This window comes from Aulonocara sp. 'chitande type north' Nkhata Bay, linkage group LG22 (genome assembly GCF_057382095.1).
Source record: "Aulonocara sp. 'chitande type north' Nkhata Bay isolate Kocher_YH1m ecotype deep benthic linkage group LG22, A_spYH_male_GT1.1, whole genome shotgun sequence".
In the NCBI taxonomy this organism is placed as follows: Eukaryota; Metazoa; Chordata; class Actinopteri; order Cichliformes; family Cichlidae; genus Aulonocara; species Aulonocara sp. 'chitande type north' Nkhata Bay.
The window spans coordinates 1284869-1307189 of NC_141364.1; the positions used below are offsets into that span (position 1 = coordinate 1284869).

At 48.7% G+C, this 22321-nt stretch overlaps 1 protein-coding gene across 1 annotated transcript; it reads left to right on the top strand.

Moving 5' to 3' along the window:
- The first annotated feature begins 254 nt into the window (after positions 1–254).
- LOC147303117 (uncharacterized) lies at positions 255–22019 on the top strand. Its single transcript, XM_086280232.1, has 14 exons — positions 255–367; positions 462–1334; positions 3285–3937; positions 5762–6268; positions 7967–8857; positions 9614–9817; positions 10592–11167; positions 12383–13237; positions 13949–14308; positions 15881–16472; positions 16872–17037; positions 17791–18042; positions 18340–18650; positions 21654–22019. Exons 1-14 carry the CDS (start codon positions 255–257, stop codon positions 21859–21861), a joined length of 6561 nt encoding a protein of 2186 aa, XP_086136358.1. The 3' UTR covers positions 21862–22019.
- Positions 22020–22321: the final 302 nt, after the last annotated feature.

The window sequence follows — 22321 nt, forward strand, 5'->3', positions numbered from 1 at the left end:
TTTACAGTCAGGAACAATGAGGTCATGATAGTCAGAGCCTTTCCTTCATGATTTCTTAATTTCTTCTTGTTGCTTTTGCGTGTACAAGCACCTCGTTGAGAGATGTGGACTATCACAAAGACAGTACTATAGAAAAAAAATCTATATTTTAAATTATGTAATTGAATAGGAACTTTTTTATATTATGGGTTTTAGATCTCAAACTTCTTTTCAAGATAACTTTAGAAAGCTTAATTAAGGCAATTGTAGGAATAATGCTTTCTTTAAATCATAATAACCACAGTGAATTTTTATTTTCAGAGACAGGAGCAGAAAAACAGCATCACCATGATCGCCAAGATGTTTGTCATCGTTCTTCTTGTTGTTGGTAGGAAAAAAATTAATTTGTCAAAGAATTTCCTATTCATAAAGATGTGGTTAATGTGATGAAATATGAAAATGACGTAAGATTCTCTACACAGCCTGCTGCAACGCAACGAAAAAAACCACATCTGCAGCGACAACAACCACAGTTGCTCCAACAACAACCACAGCTACAGGGACAACAACCACAGCTGCTCCAACAACAACCACAGCTGCTCCAACAACAACCACAGTTGCTCCAACAACAACCACAGTTGCAGCGACAACAACTACAACTGCTCCAACAACAACCACAGTTGCTCCAACAACAACCACAGTTGCAGCGACAACAACCACAGCTGCTCCAACAACAACCACAACTGCAGCGACAACAACTACAGCTGCTCCAACAACAACCACAGTTGCAGCGACAACAACTACAACTGCTCCAACAACAACTACAGCTGCTCCAACAACAACCACAGCTCCTCCAACAACAACCACAGCTGCTCCAACAACAACCACAGTTGCTCCAACAACAACCACAGTTGCAGCGACAACAACTACAACTGCTCCAACAACAACCACAGCTTCTCCAACAACAACCACAGTTGCAGCGACAACAACCACAGCTGCTCCAACAACAACCACAACTGCAGCGACAACAACCACAGCTGCTCCAACAACAACTACAGTTGCAGCGACAACAACCACAGCTGCTCCAACAACAACCACAACTGCAGCGACAACAACTACAGCTGCTCCAACAACAACCACAGTTGCAGCGACAACAACTACAACTGCTCCAACAACAACTACAGCTGCTCCAACAACAACCACAGCTGCTCCAACAACAACCACAGTTGCAGCGACAACAACCACAGCTGCTCCAACAACAACCACAACTGCAGCGACAACAACTACAGCTGCTCCAACAACAACCACAGTTGCTCCAACAACAACCACAGTTGCAGCGACAACAACTACAACTGCTCCAACAACAACCACAGTTGCTCCAACAACAACCACAGTTGCAGCGACAACAACTACAACTGCTCCAACAACAACTACAGCTGCTCCAACAACAACCACAGCTCCTCCAACAACAACCACAGCTGCTCCAACAACAACCACAGTTGCTCCAACAACAACCACAGTTGCAGCGACAACAACTACAACTGCTCCAACAACAACTACAGCTGCTCCAACAACAACCACAGCTCCTCCAACAACAACCACAGCTGCTCCAACAACAACCACAGTTGCTCCAACAACAACCACAGATGCAGCGACAACAACTACAACTGCTCCAACAACAACCACAGCTTCTCCAACAACAACCACAGTTGCAGCGACAACAACCACAGCTGCTCATACAACAACCACAACTGCAGCGACAACAACTACAGTTGCTCCAACAACAACCACAACTGCTCCAACAACAACTACAGCTGCTCCAACAACAACCACAGCTCCTCCAACAACAACCACAGCTGCCGCGACAACAACTACAACTGCTCCAACAACAACTACAGCTGCTCCAACAACAACCACAGCTCCTCCAACAACAACCACAGCTGCTCCAACAACAACCACAGTTGCAGCGACAACAACCACAGTTGCAGCGACAACAACCACAGCTGCTCCAACAACAACCACAACTGCAGCGACAACAACTACAGCTGCTCCAACAACAACCACAGTTGCTCCAACAACAACCACAGTTGCAGCGACAACAACTACAGCTGCTCCAACAACAACCACAGTTGCAGCGACAACAACTACAAATGCTCCAACAACAACTACAGCTGCTCCAACAACAACCACAGCTCCTCCAACAACAACCACAGCTGCTCCAACAACAACCACAGTTGCTCCAACAACAACCACAGTTGCAGCGACAACAACTACAACTGTTCCAACAACAACCACAGCTTCTCCAACAACAACCACAGTTGCAGCGACAACAACTACAACTGCTCCAACAACAACCACAGCTTCTCCAACAACAACCACAGTTGCAGCGACAACAACCACAGCTGCTCCAACAACAACCACAACTGCAGCGACAACAACCACAGTTGCTCCAACAACAACCACAGTTGCAGCGACAACAACTACAACTGCTCCAACAACAACCACAGTTGCTCCAACAACAACCACAGTTGCAGCGACAACAACTACAACTGCTCCAACAACAACTACAGCTGCTCCAACAACAACCACAGCTCCTCCAACAACAACCACAGCTGCTCCAACAACAACCACAGTTGCTCCAACAACAACCACAGTTGCAGCGACAACAACTACAACTGCTCCAACAACAACCACAGCTTCTCCAACAACAACCACAGTTGCAGCGACAACAACCACAGCTGCTCCAACAACAACCACAACTGCAGCGACAACAACTACAGCTGCTCCAACAACAACCACAGTTGCAGCGACAACAACCACAGCTGCTCCAACAACAACCACAGTTGCAGCGACAACAACTACAACTGCTCCAACAACAAATACAGGTCCTCCAACAACAACCACAGCTGCTCCAACAACAACCACAGTTGCTCCAACAACAACCACAGTTGCAGCGACAACAACTACAACTGCTCCAAAAACAACCACAGTTGCTCCAACAACAACCACAGTTGCAGCGACAACAACTACAACTGCTCCAACAACAACTACAGCTGCTCCAACAACAACCACAGCTCCTCCAACAACAACCACAGCTGCTCCAACAACAACCACAGTTGCTCCAACAACAACCACAACTGCAGCGACAACAACTACAGCTGCTCCAACAACAACCACAGTTGCAGCGACAACAACCACAGCTGCTCCAACAACAACCACAGTTGCAGCGACAACAACCACAGCTGCTCCAACAACAACCACAGTTGCTCCAACAACAACCACAGTTGCAGCGACAACAACTACAACTGCTCCAACAACAACCACAGCTGCTCCAACAACAACCACAGCTCCTCCAACAACAACCACAGCTGCTCCAACAACAACCACAGTTGCTCCAACAACAACCACAACTGCAGCGACAACAACTACAGCTGCTCCAACAACAACCACAGTTGCAGCGACAACAACCACAGCTGCTCCAACAACAACCACAGTTGCAGCGACAACAACTACAACTGCTCCAACAACAAATACAGCTCCTCCAACAACAACCACAGCTGCTCCAACAACAACCACAGTTGCTCCAACAACAACCACAGTTGCAGCGACAACAACTACAACTGCTCCAACAACAACCACAGTTGCTCCAACAACAACCACAGTTGCAGCGACAACAACTACAACTGCTCCAACAACAACTACAGCTGCTCCAACAACAACCACAGCTCCTCCAACAACAACCACAGCTGCTCCAACAACAACCACAGTTGCTCCAACAACAACCACAGTTGCAGCGACAACAACTACAACTGCTCCAACAACAACCACAGCTGCTCCAACAACAACCACAGTTGCTCCAACAACAACCACAGTTGCAGCGACAACAACTACAACTGCTCCAACAACAACCACAGTTGCTCCAACAACAACCACAGTTGCAGCGACAACAACTACAACTGCTCCAACAACAACTACAGCTGCTCCAACAACAACCACAGCTCCTCCAACAACAACCACAGTTGCTCCAACAACAACTACAACTGCTCCAACAACAACTACAGCTGCTCCAACAACAACCACAGTTGCTCCAACAACAACCACAGTTGCAGCGACAACAACTACAACTGCTCCAACAACAACTACAGCTGCTCCAACAACAACCACAGCTCCTCCAACAACAACCACAGCTGCTCCAACAACAACCACAGTTGCTCCAACAACAACCACAGTTGCAGCGACAACAACTACAACTGCTCCAACAACAACCACAGCTTCTCCAACAACAACCACAGTTGCAGCGACAACAACCACAGCTGCTCCAACAACAACCACAGTTGCAGCGACAACAACCACAGTTGCAGCGACAACAACTACAACTGCTCCAACAACAACGACAGTTGCTCCAACAACAACCACAGTTGCTCCAACAACAACTACAGCTGCTCCAACAACAACCACAGCTCCTCCAACAACAACCACAGCTGCCGCGACAACAACTACAACTGCTCCAACAACAACTACAACTGCTCCAACAACAACCACAACTGCAGCGACAACAACTACAGCTGCTCCAACAACAACCACAGTTGCAGCGACAACAACCACAGCTGCTCCAACAACAACCACAACTGCAGCGACAACAACTACAGCTGCTCCAACAACAACCACAGTTGCTCCAACAACAACCACAGTTGCAGCGACAACAACTACAACTGCTCCAACAACAACCACAGTTGCTCCAACAACAACCACAGTTGCAGCGACAACAACTACAACTGCTCCAACAACAACTACAGCTGCTCCAACAACAACCACAGCTCCTCCAACAACAACCACAGCTGCTCCAACAACAACCACAGTTGCTCCAACAACAACCACAGTTGCAGCGACAACAACTACAACTGCTCCAACAACAACCACAGCTTCTCCAACAACAACCACAGTTGCAGCGACAACAACCACAGCTGCTCCAACAACAACCACAACTGCAGCGACAACAACTACAGCTGCTCCAACAACAACCACAGTTGCAGCGACAACAACCACAGCTGCTCCAACAACAACCACAGTTGCTCCAACAACAACCACAGTTGCAGCGACAACAACTACAACTGCTCCAACAACAACCACAGCTCCTCCAACAACAACCACAGTTGCTCCAACAACAACTACAACTGCTCCAACAACAACTACAGCTGCTCCAACAACAACCACAGTTGCTCCAACAACAACCACAGTTGCAGCGACAACAACTACAACTGCTCCAACAACAACTACAGCTGCTCCAACAACAACCACAGCTCCTCCAACAACAGCCACAGCTGCTCCAACAACAACCACAGTTGCTCCAACAACAACCACAGTTGCAGCGACAACAACTACAACTGCTCCAACAACAACCACAGCTTCTCCAACAACAACCACAGTTGCAGCGACAACAACCACAGCTGCTCCAACAACAACCACAGTTGCAGCGACAACAACCACAGTTGCAGCGACAACAACCACAGTTGCAGCGACAACAACTACAACTGCTCCAACAACAACGACAGTTGCTCCAACAACAACCACAGTTGCTCCAACAACAACTACAGCTGCTCCAACAACAACCACAGCTCCTCCAACAACAACCACAGCTGCCGCGACAACAACTACAACTGCTCCAACAACAACTACAACTGCTCCAACAACAACCACAGTTGCAGCGACAACAACTACAACTGCTCCAACAACAACTACAGCTGCTCCAACAACAACCACAGCTCCTCCAACAACAACCACAGCTGCTCCAACAACAACCACAGTTGCAGCGACAACAACTACAACTGCTCCAACAACAACCACAGCTGCTCCAACAACAACCACAGTTGCAGCGACAACAACTACAACTGCTCCAACAACAACTACAGCTGCTCCAACAACAACCACAGCTCCTCCAACAACAACCACAGCTGCTCCAACAACAACCACAGTTGCAGCGACAACAACCACAGCTGCTCCAACAACAACCACAACTGCAGCGACAACAACTACAGCTGCTCCAACAACAACCACAGTTGCAGCGACAACAACTACAACTGCTCCAACAACAACCACAGCTGCTCCAACAACAACCACAGCTCCTGCAACAACAACCACAGCTGCTCCAACAACAACCACAGTTGCAGCGACAACAACCACAGCTGCTCCAACAACAACCACAACTGCAGCGACAACAACTACAGCTGCTCCAACAACAACCACAGTTGCTCCAACAACAACCACAGTTGCAGCGACAATAACTACAACTGCTCCAACAACAACCACAGTTGCTCCAACAACAACCACAGTTGCAGCGACAACAACTACAACTGCTCCAACAACAACTACAGCTGCTCCAACAACAACTACAGCTGCTCCAACAACAACCACAGCTCCTCCAACAACAACCACAGCTGCTCCAACAACAACCACAGTTGCAGCGACAACAACTACAACTGCTCCAACAACAACCACAGCTGCTCCAACAACAACCACAGTTGCAGCGACAACAACTACAACTGCTCCAACAACAACTACAGCTGCTCCAACAACAACCACAGCTCCTCCAACAACAACCACAGCTGCTCCAACAACAACCACAGCTGCTCCAACAACAACCACAGTTGCAGCGACAACAACTACAACTGCTCCAACAACAACGACAGTTGCTCCAACAACAACCACAGTTGCTCCAACAACAACTACAGCTGCTCCAACAACAACCACAGCTCCTCCAACAACAACCACAGCTACCGCGACAACAACTACAACTGCTCCAACAACAACTACAACTGCTCCAACAACAACCACAGTTGCAGCGACAACAACTACAACTGCTCCAACAACAACTACAGCTGCTCCAACAACAACCACAGCTCCTCCAACAACAACCACAGCTGCTCCAACAACAACCACAGTTGCAGCGACAACAACTACAACTGCTCCAACAACAACCACAGCTGCTCCAACAACAACCACAGTTGCAGCGACAACAACTACAACTGCTCCAACAACAACTACAGCTGCTCCAACAACAACCACAGCTCCTCCAACAACAACCACAGCTGCTCCAACAACAACCACAGTTGCAGCGACAACAACCACAGCTGCTCCAACAACAACCACAACTGCAGCGACAACAACTACAGCTGCTCCAACAACAACCACAGTTGCAGCGACAACAACTACAACTGCTCCAACAACAACTACAGCTGCTCCAACAACAACCACAGCTCCTCCAACAACAACCACAGCTGCTCCAACAACAACCACAGCTCCTCCAACAACAACCACAGCTGCTCCAACAACAACCACAGTTGCAGCGACAACAACCACAGCTGCTCCAACAACAACCACAACTGCAGCGACAACAACTACAGCTGCTCCAACAACAACCACAGTTGCTCCAACAACAACCACAGTTGCAGCGACAATAACTACAACTGCTCCAACAACAACCACAGTTGCTCCAACAACAACCACAGTTGCAGCGACAACAACTACAACTGCTCCAACAACAACTACAGCTCCTCCAACAACAACCACAGCTGCTCCAACAACAACCACAGTTGCAGCGACAACAACTACAACTGCTCCAACAACAACGACAGTTGCTCCAACAACAACCACAGTTGCAGCGACAACAACTACAGCTGCTCCAACAACAACCACAGCTCCTCCAACAACAACCACAGCTGCCGCGACAACAACTACAACTGCTCCAACAACAACTACAACTGCTCCAACAACAACCACAGTTGCAGCGACAACAACTACAACTGCTCCAACAACAACTACAGCTGCTCCAACAACAACCACAGCTCCTCCAACAACAACCACAGCTGCTCCAACAACAACCACAGTTGCAGCGACAACAACCACAACTGCTCCAACAACAACCACAGCTGCTCCAACAACAACCACAGTTGCAGCGACAACAACTGCAACTGCTCCAACAACAACTACAGCTGCTCCAACAACAACCACAGCTCCTCCAACAACAACCACAGCTGCTCCAACAACAACCACAGTTGCAGCGACAACAACCACAGCTGCTCCAACAACAACCACAACTGCAGCGACAACAACTACAGCTGCTCCAACAACAACCACAGTTGCAGCGACAACAACTACAACTGCTCCAACAACAACTACAGCTGCTCCAACAACAACCACAGCTCCTCCAACAACAACCACAGCTGCTCCAACAACAACCACAGCTCCTCCAACAACAACCACAGCTGCTCCAACAACAACCACAGTTGCAGCGACAACAACCACAGCTGCTCCAACAACAACCACAACTGCAGCGACAACAACTGCAGCTGCTCCAACAACAACCACAGTTGCTCCAACAACAACCACAGTTGCAGCGACAATAACTACAACTGCTCCAACAACAACCACAGTTGCAGCGACAACAACCACAGTTGCAGCGACAACAACTACAACTGCTCCAACAACAACTACAGCTGCTCCAACAACAACTACAGCTGCTCCAACAACAACCACAGCTCCTCCAACAACAACCACAGCTGCTCCAACAACAACCACAGTTGCAGCGACAACAACTACAACTGCTCCAACAACAACCACAGCTGCTCCAACAACAACCACAGTTGCAGCGACAACAACTACAACTGCTCCAACAACAACTACAGCTGCTCCAACAACAACCACAGCTCCTCCAACAACAACCACAGCTGCTCCAACAACAACCACAGTTGCAGCGACAACAACTACAACTGCTCCAACAACAACTACAGTTGCAGCGACAACAACCACAGCTGCTCCAACAACAACCACAACTGCAGCGACAACAACTACAGCTGCTCCAACAACAACCACAGTTGCAGCGACAACAACTACAACTGCTCCAACAACAACTACAGCTGCTCCAACAACAACCACAGCTCCTCCAACAACAACCACAGCTGCTCCAACAACAACCACAGTTGCAGCGACAACAACCACAGCTGCTCCAACAACAACCACAACTGCAGCGACAACAACTACAGCTGCTCCAACAACAACCACAGTTGCAGCGACAACAACTACAACTGCTCCAACAACAACTACAGCTGCTCCAACAACAACCACAGCTCCTCTAACAACAACCACAGCTGCTCCAACAACAACCACAGCTCCTCCAACAACAACCACAGCTGCTCCAACAACAACCACAGTTGCAGCGACAACAACCACAGCTGCTCCAACAACAACCACAACTGCAGCGACAACAACTGCAGCTGCTCCAACAACAACCACAGTTGCTCCAACAACAACCACAGTTGCAGCGACAATAACTACAACTGCTCCAACAACAACCACAGTTGCAGCGACAACAACCACAGTTGCAGCGACAACAACTACAACTGCTCCAACAACAACTACAGCTGCTCCAACAACAACTACAGCTGCTCCAACAACAACCACAGCTCCTCCAACAACAACCACAGCTGCTCCAACAACAACCACAGTTGCAGCGACAACAACTACAACTGCTCCAACAACAACCACAGCTGCTCCAACAACAACCACAGTTGCAGCGACAACAACTACAACTGCTCCAACAACAACTACAGCTGCTCCAACAACAACCACAGCTCCTCCAACAACAACCACAGCTGCTCCAACAACAACCACAGTTGCAGCGACAACAACTACAACTGCTCCAACAACAACCACAGTTGCAGCGACAACAACCACAGCTGCTCCAACAACAACCACAACTGCAGCGACAACAACTACAGCTGCTCCAACAACAACCACAGTTGCAGCGACAACAACTACAACTGCTCCAACAACAACTACAGCTGCTCCAACAACAACCACAGTTGCAGCGACAACAACTACAACTGCTCCAACAACAACCACAGCTTCACCAACAACAACCACAGTTGCAGCGACAACAACCACAGCTGCTCCAACAACAACCACAGTTGCTCCAACAACAACCACAGTTGCAGCGACAACAACTACAACTGCTCCAACAACAACCACAGCTTCACCAACAACAACCACAGTTGCAGCGACAACAACTACAACTGCTCCAACAACAACTACAGCTGCTCCAACAACAACCACAGCTCCTCCAACAACAACCACAGCTGCTCCAACAACAACCACAGTTGCAGCGACAACAACCACAGTTGCAGCGACAACAACTACAACTGCTCCAACAACAACCACAGTTGCTCCAACAACAACTACAACTGCTCCAACAACAACTACAGCTGCTCCAACAACAACCACAGCTCCTCCAACAACAACCACAGCTGCCGCGACAACAACTACAACTGCTCCAACAACAACTACAGCTGCTCCAACAACAACCACAGCTCCTCCAACAACAACCACAGCTGCTCCAACAACAACCACAGTTGCAGCGACAACAACTACAACTGCTCCAACAACAACTACAGCTGCTCCAACAACAACCACAGCTCCTCCAACAACAACCACAGCTGCTCCAACAACAACCACAGTTGCTCCAACAACAACCACAGTTGCAGCGACAACAACTACAACTGCTCCAACAACAACCACAGCTTCTCCAACAACAACCACAGTTGCAGCGACAACAACCACAGCTGCTCCAACAACAACCACAACTGCAGCGACAACAACTACAGCTGCTCCAACAACAACCACAGTTGCAGCGACAACAACCACAGCTGCTCCAACAACAACCACAACTGCAGCGACAACAACTACAGCTGCTCCAACAACAACCACAGTTGCAGCGACAACAACTACAACTGCTCCAACAACAACCACAGCTCCTCCAACAACAACCACAGCTGCTCCAACAACAACCACAGTTGCAGCGACAACAACCACAGCTGCTCCAACAACAACCACAACTGCAGCGACAACAAACACAGTTGCTCCAACAACAACCACAGTTGCAGCGACAACAACTACAACTGCTCCAACAACAACCACAGTTGCTCCAACAACAACCACAGTTGCAGCGACAACAACTACAACTGCTCCAACAACAACTACAGCTGCTCCAACAACAACCACAGTTGCAGCGACAACAACTACAGCTGCTCCAACAACAACCACAGTTGCAGCGACAACAACCACAGCTGCTCCAACAACAACCACAACTGCAGCGACAACAACTACAGCTGCTCCAACAACAACCACAGTTGCAGCGACAACAACTACAACTGCTCCAACAACAACTACAGCTGCTCCAACAACAACCACAGCTCCTCCAACAACAACCACAGTTGCAGCGACAACAACCACAGTTGCAGCGACAACAACTACAACTGCTCCAACAACAACCACAGTTGCTCCAACAACAACCACAGTTGCAGCGACAACAACTACAACTGCTCCAACAACAACTACAGCTGCTCCAACAACAACCACAGTTGCAGCGACAACAACTACAACTGCTCCAACAACAACTACAGCTGCTCCAACAACAACCACAGCTCCTCCAACAACAACCACAGCTGCTCCAACAACAACCACAGTTGCAGCGACAACAACCACAGTTGCAGCGACAACAACTACAACTGCTCCAACAACAACGACAGTTGCTCCAACAACAACCACAGTTGCTCCAACAACAACTACAGCTGCTCCAACAACAACCACAGCTCCTCCAACAACAACCACAGCTGCCGCGACAACAACTACATCTGCTCCAACAACAACTACAACTGCTCCAACAACAACCACAGTTGCAGCGACAACAACTACAACTGCTCCAACAACAACCACAGCTCCTCCAACAACAACCACAGCTGCTCCAACAACAACCACAGTTGCAGCGACAACAACTACAACTGCTCCAACAACAACCACAGCTGCTCCAACAACAACCACAGTTGCAGCGACAACAACTACAACTGCTCCAACAACAACTACAGCTGCTCCAACAACAACCACAGCTCCTCCAACAACAACCACAGCTGCTCCAACAACAACCACAGTTGCAGCGACAACAACCACAGCTGCTCCAACAACAACCACAACTGCAGCGACAACAACTACAGCTGCTCCAACAACAACCACAGTTGCAGCGACAACAACTACAACTGCTCCAACAACAACTACAGCTGCTCCAACAACAACCACAGCTCCTCCAACAACAACCACAGCTGCTCCAACAACAACCACAGTTGCAGCGACAACAACCACAGCTGCTCCAACAACTACAGCTGCTCCAACAACAACCACAGTTGCTCCAACAACAACCACAGTTGCAGCGACAATAACTACAACTGCTCCAACAACAACCACAGTTGCTCCAACAACAACCACAGTTGCAGCGACAACAACTACAACTGCTCCAACAACAACTACAGCTGCTCCAACAACAACCACAGCTCCTCCAACAACAACCACAGCTGCTCCAACAACAACCACAGTTGCTCCAACAACAACCACAGTTGCAGCGACAACAACTACAACTGCTCCAACAACAACCACAGCTTCTCCAACAACAACCACAGTTGCAGCGACAACAACCACAGCTACTCCAACAACAACCACAACTGCAGCGACAACAACTACAGCTGCTCCAACAACAACCACAGTTGCAGCGACAACAACCACAGCTGCTCCAACAACAACCACAACTGCAGCGACAACAACTACAGCTGCTCCAACAACAACCACAGTTGCAGCGACAACAACTACAACTGCTCCAACAACAACCACAGCTCCTCCAACAACAACCACAGCTGCTCCAACAACAACCACAGTTGCAGCGACAACAACCACAGCTGCTCCAACAACAACCACAACTGCAGCGACAACAAACACAGTTGCTCCAACAACAACCACAGTTGCAGCGACAACAACTACAACTGCTCCAACAACAACCACAGTTGCTCCAACAACAACCACAGTTGCACCGACAACAACTACAACTGCTCCAACAACAACTACAGCTTCTCCAACAACAACCACAGTTGCAGCGACAACAACCACAGCTGCTCCAACAACAACCACAGTTGCAGCGACAACAACTACAGCTGCTCCAACAACAACCACAGTTGCAGCGACAACAACCACAGCTGCTCCAACAACAACCACAACTGCAGCGACAACAACTACAGCTGCTCCAACAACAACCACAGTTGCAGCGACAACAACTACAACTGCTCCAACAACAACTACAGCTGCTCCAACAACAACCACAGCTCCTCCAACAACAACCACAGTTGCAGCGACAACAACCACAGTTGCAGCGACAACAACTACAACTGCTCCAACAACAACCACAGTTGCTCCAACAACAACCACAGTTGCAGCGACAACAACTACAACTGCTCCAACAACAACCACAGCTGCTCCAACAACAACCACAGTTGCAGCGACAACAACTACAACTGCTCCAACAACAACTACAGCTGCTCCAACAACAACCACAGTTGCAGCGACAACAACTACAACTGCTCCAACAACAACTACAGCTGCTCCAACAACAACCACAGCTCCTCCAACAACAACCACAGCTGCTCCAACAACAACCACAGTTGCAGCGACAACAACCACAGTTGCAGCGACAACAACCACAGTTGCAGCGACAACAACTACAACTGCTCCAACAACAACGACAGTTGCTCCAACAACAACCACAGTTGCTCCAACAACAACTACAGCTGCTCCAACAACAACCACAGCTCCTCCAACAACAACCACAGCTGCCGCGACAACAACTACATCTGCTCCAACAACAACTACAACTGCTCCAACAACAACCACAGTTGCAGCGACAACAACTACAACTGCTCCAACAACAACTACAGCTGCTCCAACAACAACCACAGCTCCTCCAACAACAACCACAGCTGCTCCAACAACAACCACAGTTGCAGCGACAACAACTACAACTGCTCCAACAACAACCACAGCTGCTCCAACAACAACCACAGTTGCAGCGACAACAACTACAACTGCTCCAACAACAACTACAGCTGCTCCAACAACAACCACAGCTCCTCCAACAACAACCACAGCTGCTCCAACAACAACCACAGTTGCAGCGACAACAACCACAGCTGCTCCAACAACAACCACAACTGCAGCGACAACAACTACAGCTGCTCCAACAACAACCACAGTTGCTCCAACAACAACCACAGTTGCAGCGACAATAACTACAACTGCTCCAACAACAACCACAGTTGCTCCAACAACAACCACAGTTGCAGCGACAACAACTACAACTGCTCCAACAACAACTACAGCTGCTCCAACAACAACTACAGCTGCTCCAACAACAACCACAGTTGCTCCAACAACAACCACAGTTGCAGCGACAACAACTACAACTGCTCCAACAACAACTACAGCTGCTCCAACAACAACTACAGCTGCTCCAACAACAACCACAGCTCCTCCAACAACAACCACAGCTGCTCCAACAACAACCACAGTTGCAGCGACAACAACTACAACTGCTCCAACAACAACCACAGCTGCTCCAACAACAACCACAGTTGCAGCGACAACAACTACAACTGCTCCAACAACAACTACAGCTGCTCCAACAACAACCACAGCTCCTCCAACAACTACAACTGCTCCAACAACAACCACAGTTGCTCCAACAACAACCACAGTTGCAGCGACAACAACTACAACTGCTCCAACAACCACTACAGCTGCTCCAACAACAACCACAGCTCCTCCAACAACAACCACAGTTGCAACGACAACAACTACAACTGCTCCAACAACAACCACAGTTGCTCCAACAACAACCACAGTTGCAGCGACAACAACTACAACTGCTCCAACAACAACTACAGCTGCTCCAACAACAACCACAGCTCCTCCAACAACAACCACAGCTGCAGCGATAACAACTACAGCTGCTCCAACAACAACCACAGTTGCAGCGACAACAACCACAGCTGCTCCAACAACAACCACAACTGCAGCGACAACAACTACAGCTGCTCCAACAACAACCACAGTTGCAGCGACAACAACTACAACTGCTCCAACAACAACTACAGCTGCTCCAACAACAACCACAGTTGCAGCGACAACAACTACAGCTGCTCCAACAACAACCACAGCTCCTCCAACAACAACCACAGCTTCTCCAACAACAACCACAGTTGCAGCGACAACAACCACAGCTGCTCCAACAACAACCACAACTGCAGCGACAACAACTACAGCTGCTCCAACAACAACCACAGTTGCTCCAACAACAAACACAGTTGCAGCGACAACAACTACAACTGCTCCAACAACAACTACAGCTGCTCCAACAACAACCACAGCTCCTCCAACAACAACCACAGCTCCTCCAACAACAACCACAGCTGCTCCAACAACAACCACAGTTGCAGCGACAACAACTACAGCTGCTCCAACAACAACCACAGTTGCAGCGACAACAACTACAACTGCTCCAACAACAACTACAGCTGCTCCAACAACAACCACAGCTCCTCCAACAACAACCACAGCTGCTCCAACAACAACCACAGTTGCAGCGACAACAACTACAGCTGCTCCAACAACAACCACAACTGCAGCGACAACAACTACAGCTGCTCCAACAACAACCACAGTTGCTCCAACAACAACCACAGTTGCAGCGACAACAACTACAACTGCTCCAACAACAACTACAGCTGCTCCAACAACAACCACAGCTCCTCCAACAACAACCACAGTTGCAGCGACAACAATTACAACTGCTCCAACAACAACCACAGTTGCTCCAACAACAACCACAGTTGCAGCGACAACAACTACATCTGCCCTAACAACAACCACAACTGCTGCTCCAACAACCACAACTGCAGTTCCAACAACAACAACTACAGCTGCTCCAACAACAACCACAGCTCCTCCAACAACTACAACTGCTCCAACAACAACTACAGCTGCTCCAACAACAACCACAGTTGCAGCGACAACAACCACAGCTGCTCCAACAACAACCACAGTTGCAGCGACAACAACTACAGCTGCTCCAACAACAACCACAGCTCCTCCAACAACAACCACAGCTGCCGCGACAACAACTACAACTGCTCCAACAACAACCACAGCTGCTCCAACAACAACCACAGTTGCAGCGACAACAACCACAGCTGCTCCAAGAACAACCACAGCTGCTCCAACAACAACTACAACTGCTCCAACAACAACCACAGTTGCAGCGACAACAACCACAGCTGCTCCAACAACAACCACAACTGCAGCGACAACAACTACAGCTGCTCCAACAACAACCACAGTTGCTCCAACAACAACCACAGTTGCAACGACAACAACTACAACTGCTCCAACAACAACCACAGCTTCTCCAACAACAACCACAACTGCAGCGATAACAACTACAGCTGCTCCAACAACAACCACAGTTGCAGCGACAACAACCACAGCTGCTCCAACAACAACCACAACTGCAGCGACAACAACTACAGCTGCTCCAACAACAACCACAGTTGCAGCGACAACAACTACAACTGCTCCAACAACAACTACAGCTGCTCCAACAACAACCACAGTTGCAGCGACAACAACTACAGCTGCTCCAACAACAACCACAGCTCCTCCAACAACAACCACAGCTGCTCCAACAACAACCACAGTTGCAGCGACAACAACTACAGCTGCTCCAACAACAACCACAGTTGCTCCAACAACAAACACAGTTGCAGCGACAACAACTACAACTGCTCCAACAACAACCACAGTTGCTCCAACAACAACCACAGTTGCAGCGACAACAACTACAACTGCTCCAACAACAACTACAGCTGCTCCAACAACAACCACAGCTCCTCCAACAACAACCACAGTTGCAGCGACAACAACTACAACTGCTCCAACAACAACTACAGCTGCTCCAACAACAACCACAGCTCCTCCAACAACAACCACAGCTGCCGCGACAACAACTACAACTGCTCCAACAACAACCACAGCTGCCGCGACAACAACTACAACTGCTCCAACAACAACCACAGTTGCAGCGACAACAACCACAGCTGCTCCAACAACAACCACAACTGCTGCTCCAACAACAACCACATTTGCAGCGACAACAACTACAACTGCTCCAACAACAACCACAGCTGCTCCAACAACAACCACAACTGCAGCGACAACAACTACAGCTGCTCCAACAACAACCACAGTTGCAGCGACAACAACCACAGCTGCTCCCACAACAACCACAGTTGCAGCGACAACAACTACAACTGCTCCAACAACAACTACAGCTGCTCCAACAACAACCACAGCTCCTCCAACAACAACCACAACTGCAGCGACAACAACTACAGCTGCTCCAACAACATCCACAGTTGCAGCGACAACAACTACAGCTGCTCCAACAACAACCACAGCTCCTCCAACAACAACCACAGCTGCTCCAACAACAACCACAGTTGCAGCGACAACAACCACAGCTGCTCCAACAACAACCACAACTCCAACAAAAACTACAACTGCTCCAACAACAACTACAGCTGCTCCAACAACAACCACAGCTCCTCCAACAACAACCACAGCTGCCGCGACAACAACTACGAATGCTCCAACAACAACCACAGCTTCTCCAACAACAACCACAACAGCAGCGACAACAACTACAGCTGCTCCAACAACAACCACAGTTGCAGCGACAACAACCACAGCTGCTCCAACAACAACCACAACTGCAGCGACAACAACTACAGCTGCTCCAACAACAACCACAGTTGCAGCGACAACAACTACAACTGCTCCAACAACAACCACAGCTCCTCCAACAACAACCACAGCTCCTCCAACAACAACCACAGTTGCAGCGACAACAACTACAGCTGCTCCAACAACAACCACAGTTGCAGCGACAACAACTACAGCTGCTCCAACAACAACCACAGCTCCTCCAACAACAACCACAGCTGCTCCAACAACAACCACAGTTGCAGCGACAACAACCACAGCTGCTCCAACAACAACCACAACTGCAGCGACAACAACTACAGCTGCTCCAACAACAACCACAGTTGCTCCAACAACAACCACAGTTGCAGCGACAACAACTACATCTGCTCCAACAACAACCACAGTTGCTCCAACAACAACCACAGTTGCAGCGACAACAACTACAACTGCTCCAACAACAACTACAGCTGCTCCAACAACAACCACAGCTCCTCCAACAACAACCACAGTTGCCGCAACAACAACTACAACTGCTCCAACAACAACCACAGCTGCTCCAACAACAACCACAGTTGCAGCGACAACAACCACAGCTGCTCCAACAACAACCACAACTGCTGCTCCAACAACAACCACAGTTGCAGCGACAACAACTACAACTGCTCCAACAACAACCACAGCTGCTCCAACAACAACCACAACTGCAGCGACAACAACTACAGCTGCTCCAACAACAACCACAGTTGCTCCAACAACAACCACAGTTGCAGCGACAACAACTACAACTGCTCCAACAACAACCACAGTTGCTCCAACAACAACCACAGTTGCAGCGACAACAACTACAACTGCTCCAACAACAACTACAGCTGCTCCAACAACAACCACAGCTCCTCCAACAACAACCACAGCTGCCGCGACAACAACTACAACTGCTCCAACAACAACCACAGCTGCTCCAACAACAACCACAGTTGCAGCGACAACAACCACAGCTGCTCCAACAACAACCACAACTGCTGCTCCAACAACAACCACAGTTGCAGCGACAACAACTACAACTGCTCCAACAACAACCACAGCTTCTCCAACAACAACCACAGTTGCAGCGACAACAACCACAGCTGCTCCAACAACAACCACAACTGCAGCGACAACAACTACAGCTGCTCCACCAACAACCACAGTTGCAGCGACAACAACCACAGCTGCCCCAACAACAACTACAGCTGCCCCAACAACAACAACAACTGCCGCCCCAACAACAACCACAACAGCCATCCCAACAACAACAACTACAGCTGCCCCAACAACAACCACAACTTTGGCCATAACTGCAGCTGCTCCAACAACAACCACAGCTGCTTCTACAACAACCACAACCGTGGCCACAACTGCAGCTGTTCCAACAACAACTACATCTGTTCCAACAACAACCACAACTGTCTCCCCAACAACTACCACAATTGCACCCACAACAAACACAGCTGCTCCAACACCAACCACAGCTTCCCCAACAACAACAACACCCTCAACCACAGCTGCTCCAACAACAACTACAGTTGCAGCGACAACAACAAGAGCTGCTGAAACAACAACCACAGCTGCAGCGACAACAACCACAGCTGAAGCGACAACGACTACAGCTGCTCAAACAACAACCACTACTGTTCCAACAACAGCCACACCTGCCACGACAACAACCGCAACTGAAGCAACAACGACAGCTGTTCAAACAACAACCACAGCTGAAGCGACGACAACCACAGCTGATCCAACAACAACCACAGCTGATCCGACAACAACCACAGCTGCTCCAACAACAACTACAGCTGCTCCAACAACAACTACAGCTTCTCCAAAAACAACCACAGCTGCTCCAACAACAACTACAACTGCTCCAACAACAACCACAACTGCTGCCCAAACAACAACCACTACAGCTGCCCCAACAACAACCACCACAGCCGCCCCAACAACAACCACCACAGCCGCCCCAACAACAACAGCTACTGCTGCCCCAACAACAACCACAACAACTGCTGTACCAACAACAACTAGTACAGCTTCACCAACAACAACCACAACAACCACAACTGTTTCACCAACAACAATTACAACTACAGTGACAACCACAGCTTCTCAAACAACCACAACCACAACAGCGAGCCCAACAACAACAACTACACCTGCTCCAACAACAACCACAACTGCTGCTCCAACAACCACAACTGCAGCTCCAACAACAACAACTACAGCTGCCCCAACAACAACCACAACTGCTGCGCCAACAACTACAACGCCAGGCCCAACAACAACCACAACAGCCGCCCCAACAACAACAAGTACAGCTGCCCCAACAACAACCACAACTGCTGCTCCAACAACCACAACTGCAGCTCCAACAACAACCACAACAACCGCCCCAACAACAACAACTACAGCTGCCCCAACAACAACTACAGCTGCCCCAACAACAACAACAACCACAACTGCCCCAACAACAACAACTACAGCTGCCCCAACAACAACCACAACAGCCATCCCAACAACAACAACTACAGCTGCCCCAACAACAACCACAACTGCTGCGCCAACAACAACAACTACAGCTGCCCCAACAACAACCACAACAGCCGCCCCAACAACAACAACAACTACTGCTGCACCAACCACAACTACTGCTGCACCAACAACAACCACAACTGCTGCTCCAACAACCACAACTGCAGCTCCAACAACAACCACAACAACCGCCCCAACAACAACAACTACAGCTGCCCCAACAACAACTACAGCTGCCCCAACAACAACAACAACTGCCGCCCCAACAACAACCACAACTGCCGCCCCAACAACAACCACAACAGCTGCCCCAACAACAACAACAACTACAGCTGCACAAACAACAACCACAACTGCTGCTCCAACAACCACAACTGCAGCTCCAACAACAACCACAACAATCGCCCCAACAACAACAACAACTGTTGCCCCAACAACAACAACTACAGCTGCCCCAACAACAACCACAACAGCCATCCCAACAACAACAACTACAGCTGCCCCAACAACAACCACAACAGCCGCCCCAACAACAACAAGTACAGCTGCCCCAACAACAACCACAACTGCTGCGCCAACAACAACAACTACAGCTGTGGTGACAACAACCTCAACCACAACTACAACAGCTGCACCAACAACAACCTCAACTACCCCAACAACAAGTACAACCACTACAAAAACCTCAGCAACTACCCCAAGAACAAGCACAACTACCCCAACAACTACAACCACTACAACGACATCAGCAACTACCCCAACAACAACCACAACCACAGCCAGTACAACAACATCTACAACTACCCCTACAACAACCTCAAGTATCCCAACAACAAGTACAACCACTACAAAAACCTCAGCAACTACCCCAACAACAAGCACAACTACCCCAACAACTACAACCACTACAACGACATCAGCAACGACCCCAACAACAACCTCAACTACCCCAACAACAAGTACAACCACTACAAAAACATCAGCAACTACCCAAAGAACAAGCACAACTACCCCAACAACAACTACAACCACTACAACGACATCAGCAACTACCCCAACAACAACCACAACCACAGCAACTACAACAACATCAACAACTACCCCTACAACAACCTCAAGTATCCCAACCACAAGTACAACCACTACAAAAACCTCAGCAACTACCCCAACAACAAGCACAACTACCCCAAAAACTACAACCACTACAACGACATCAGCAACGACCCCAACAACAACCTCAACTGCCCCAACAACAAGTACAACCACTACAAAAACATCAGCAACCACCCCAACAACAACCTCAACTACCCCAACAACAAGTACAACCACCAGAACAACCTCAGCAACCACCCCAACAACAACCTCAACTACCCCAACAACAAGTACAACCACCAGAAAAACCTCAGCAACCACCAGAACAACAACCCCAACAACAACCAGAACTACTGCAAGAACCACTTCCTCTGCCATGGTGAACAACATCAGCTTCCTTACATTAGTTCTGGTTCTGATGTCACATGTACTCAGCTCATATTTGTAACATTTTTAAGTTCACATCCTGAAAATGAAGTAATAAACCAAAGTACATGTGAAGTTTTGAAATTATTAAGTAACCAGGTTGTAAAGCATATTTGAATTCTTTTTTTTTGTAGTTTTAGGGGGGGGTTCAGATCAGACATGTTTGATGTTTTCCTCCCTGAGATGTTGTTTGTATGTGTATCATCCAAGCGTGTGATCAGGGGACTAATATTAACAATATTGTGATGTCTACAATCTCAACACTGATCTTATCATTGCACTTTTCAAAACTATCATAAATAAAGTCTCTTTGGATTGATTAATGAGTGTCCCCTGACTGTTTTATGATGAGAATGGTTTCTCTTAATAATACTTTTTCTACAAACCTGTTCACAGTCACAGCGGTAAAATGTAGCAGCAGAAAAATGTGACAGAGCATGTGTGAAACAGCACTGCAACAGTCAGTGTTGTTGGCTGTTTCAGGAGGACAAAAGCAGAGAGACACTTGCATTCAAGCTGTGTCTGCACACACCTTTAACCAGGACAATATCTACCATTACTTCACCTGCACATATTT

What these genes read in the sequence shown, in the direction of transcription:
- LOC147303117 (XM_086280232.1), top strand. Translation starts at nt 255, where the DNA reads ATGCTTTCTTTAAATCATAATAACCACAGTGAATTTTTATTTTCAGAG. An exon ending in CTCCAACAACAACTACAGCT is followed by an intron (nt 9,818 to 10,591) that starts GCTCCAACAACA and finishes ACAACAACCACA; the next exon opens with GCTGCTCCAACAACAACCAC. An exon ending in GTTGCAGCGACAACAACTAC is followed by an intron (nt 18,043 to 18,339) that starts ATCTGCTCCAAC and finishes AACAACAACCAC; the next exon opens with AGCTGCTCCAACAACAACCA.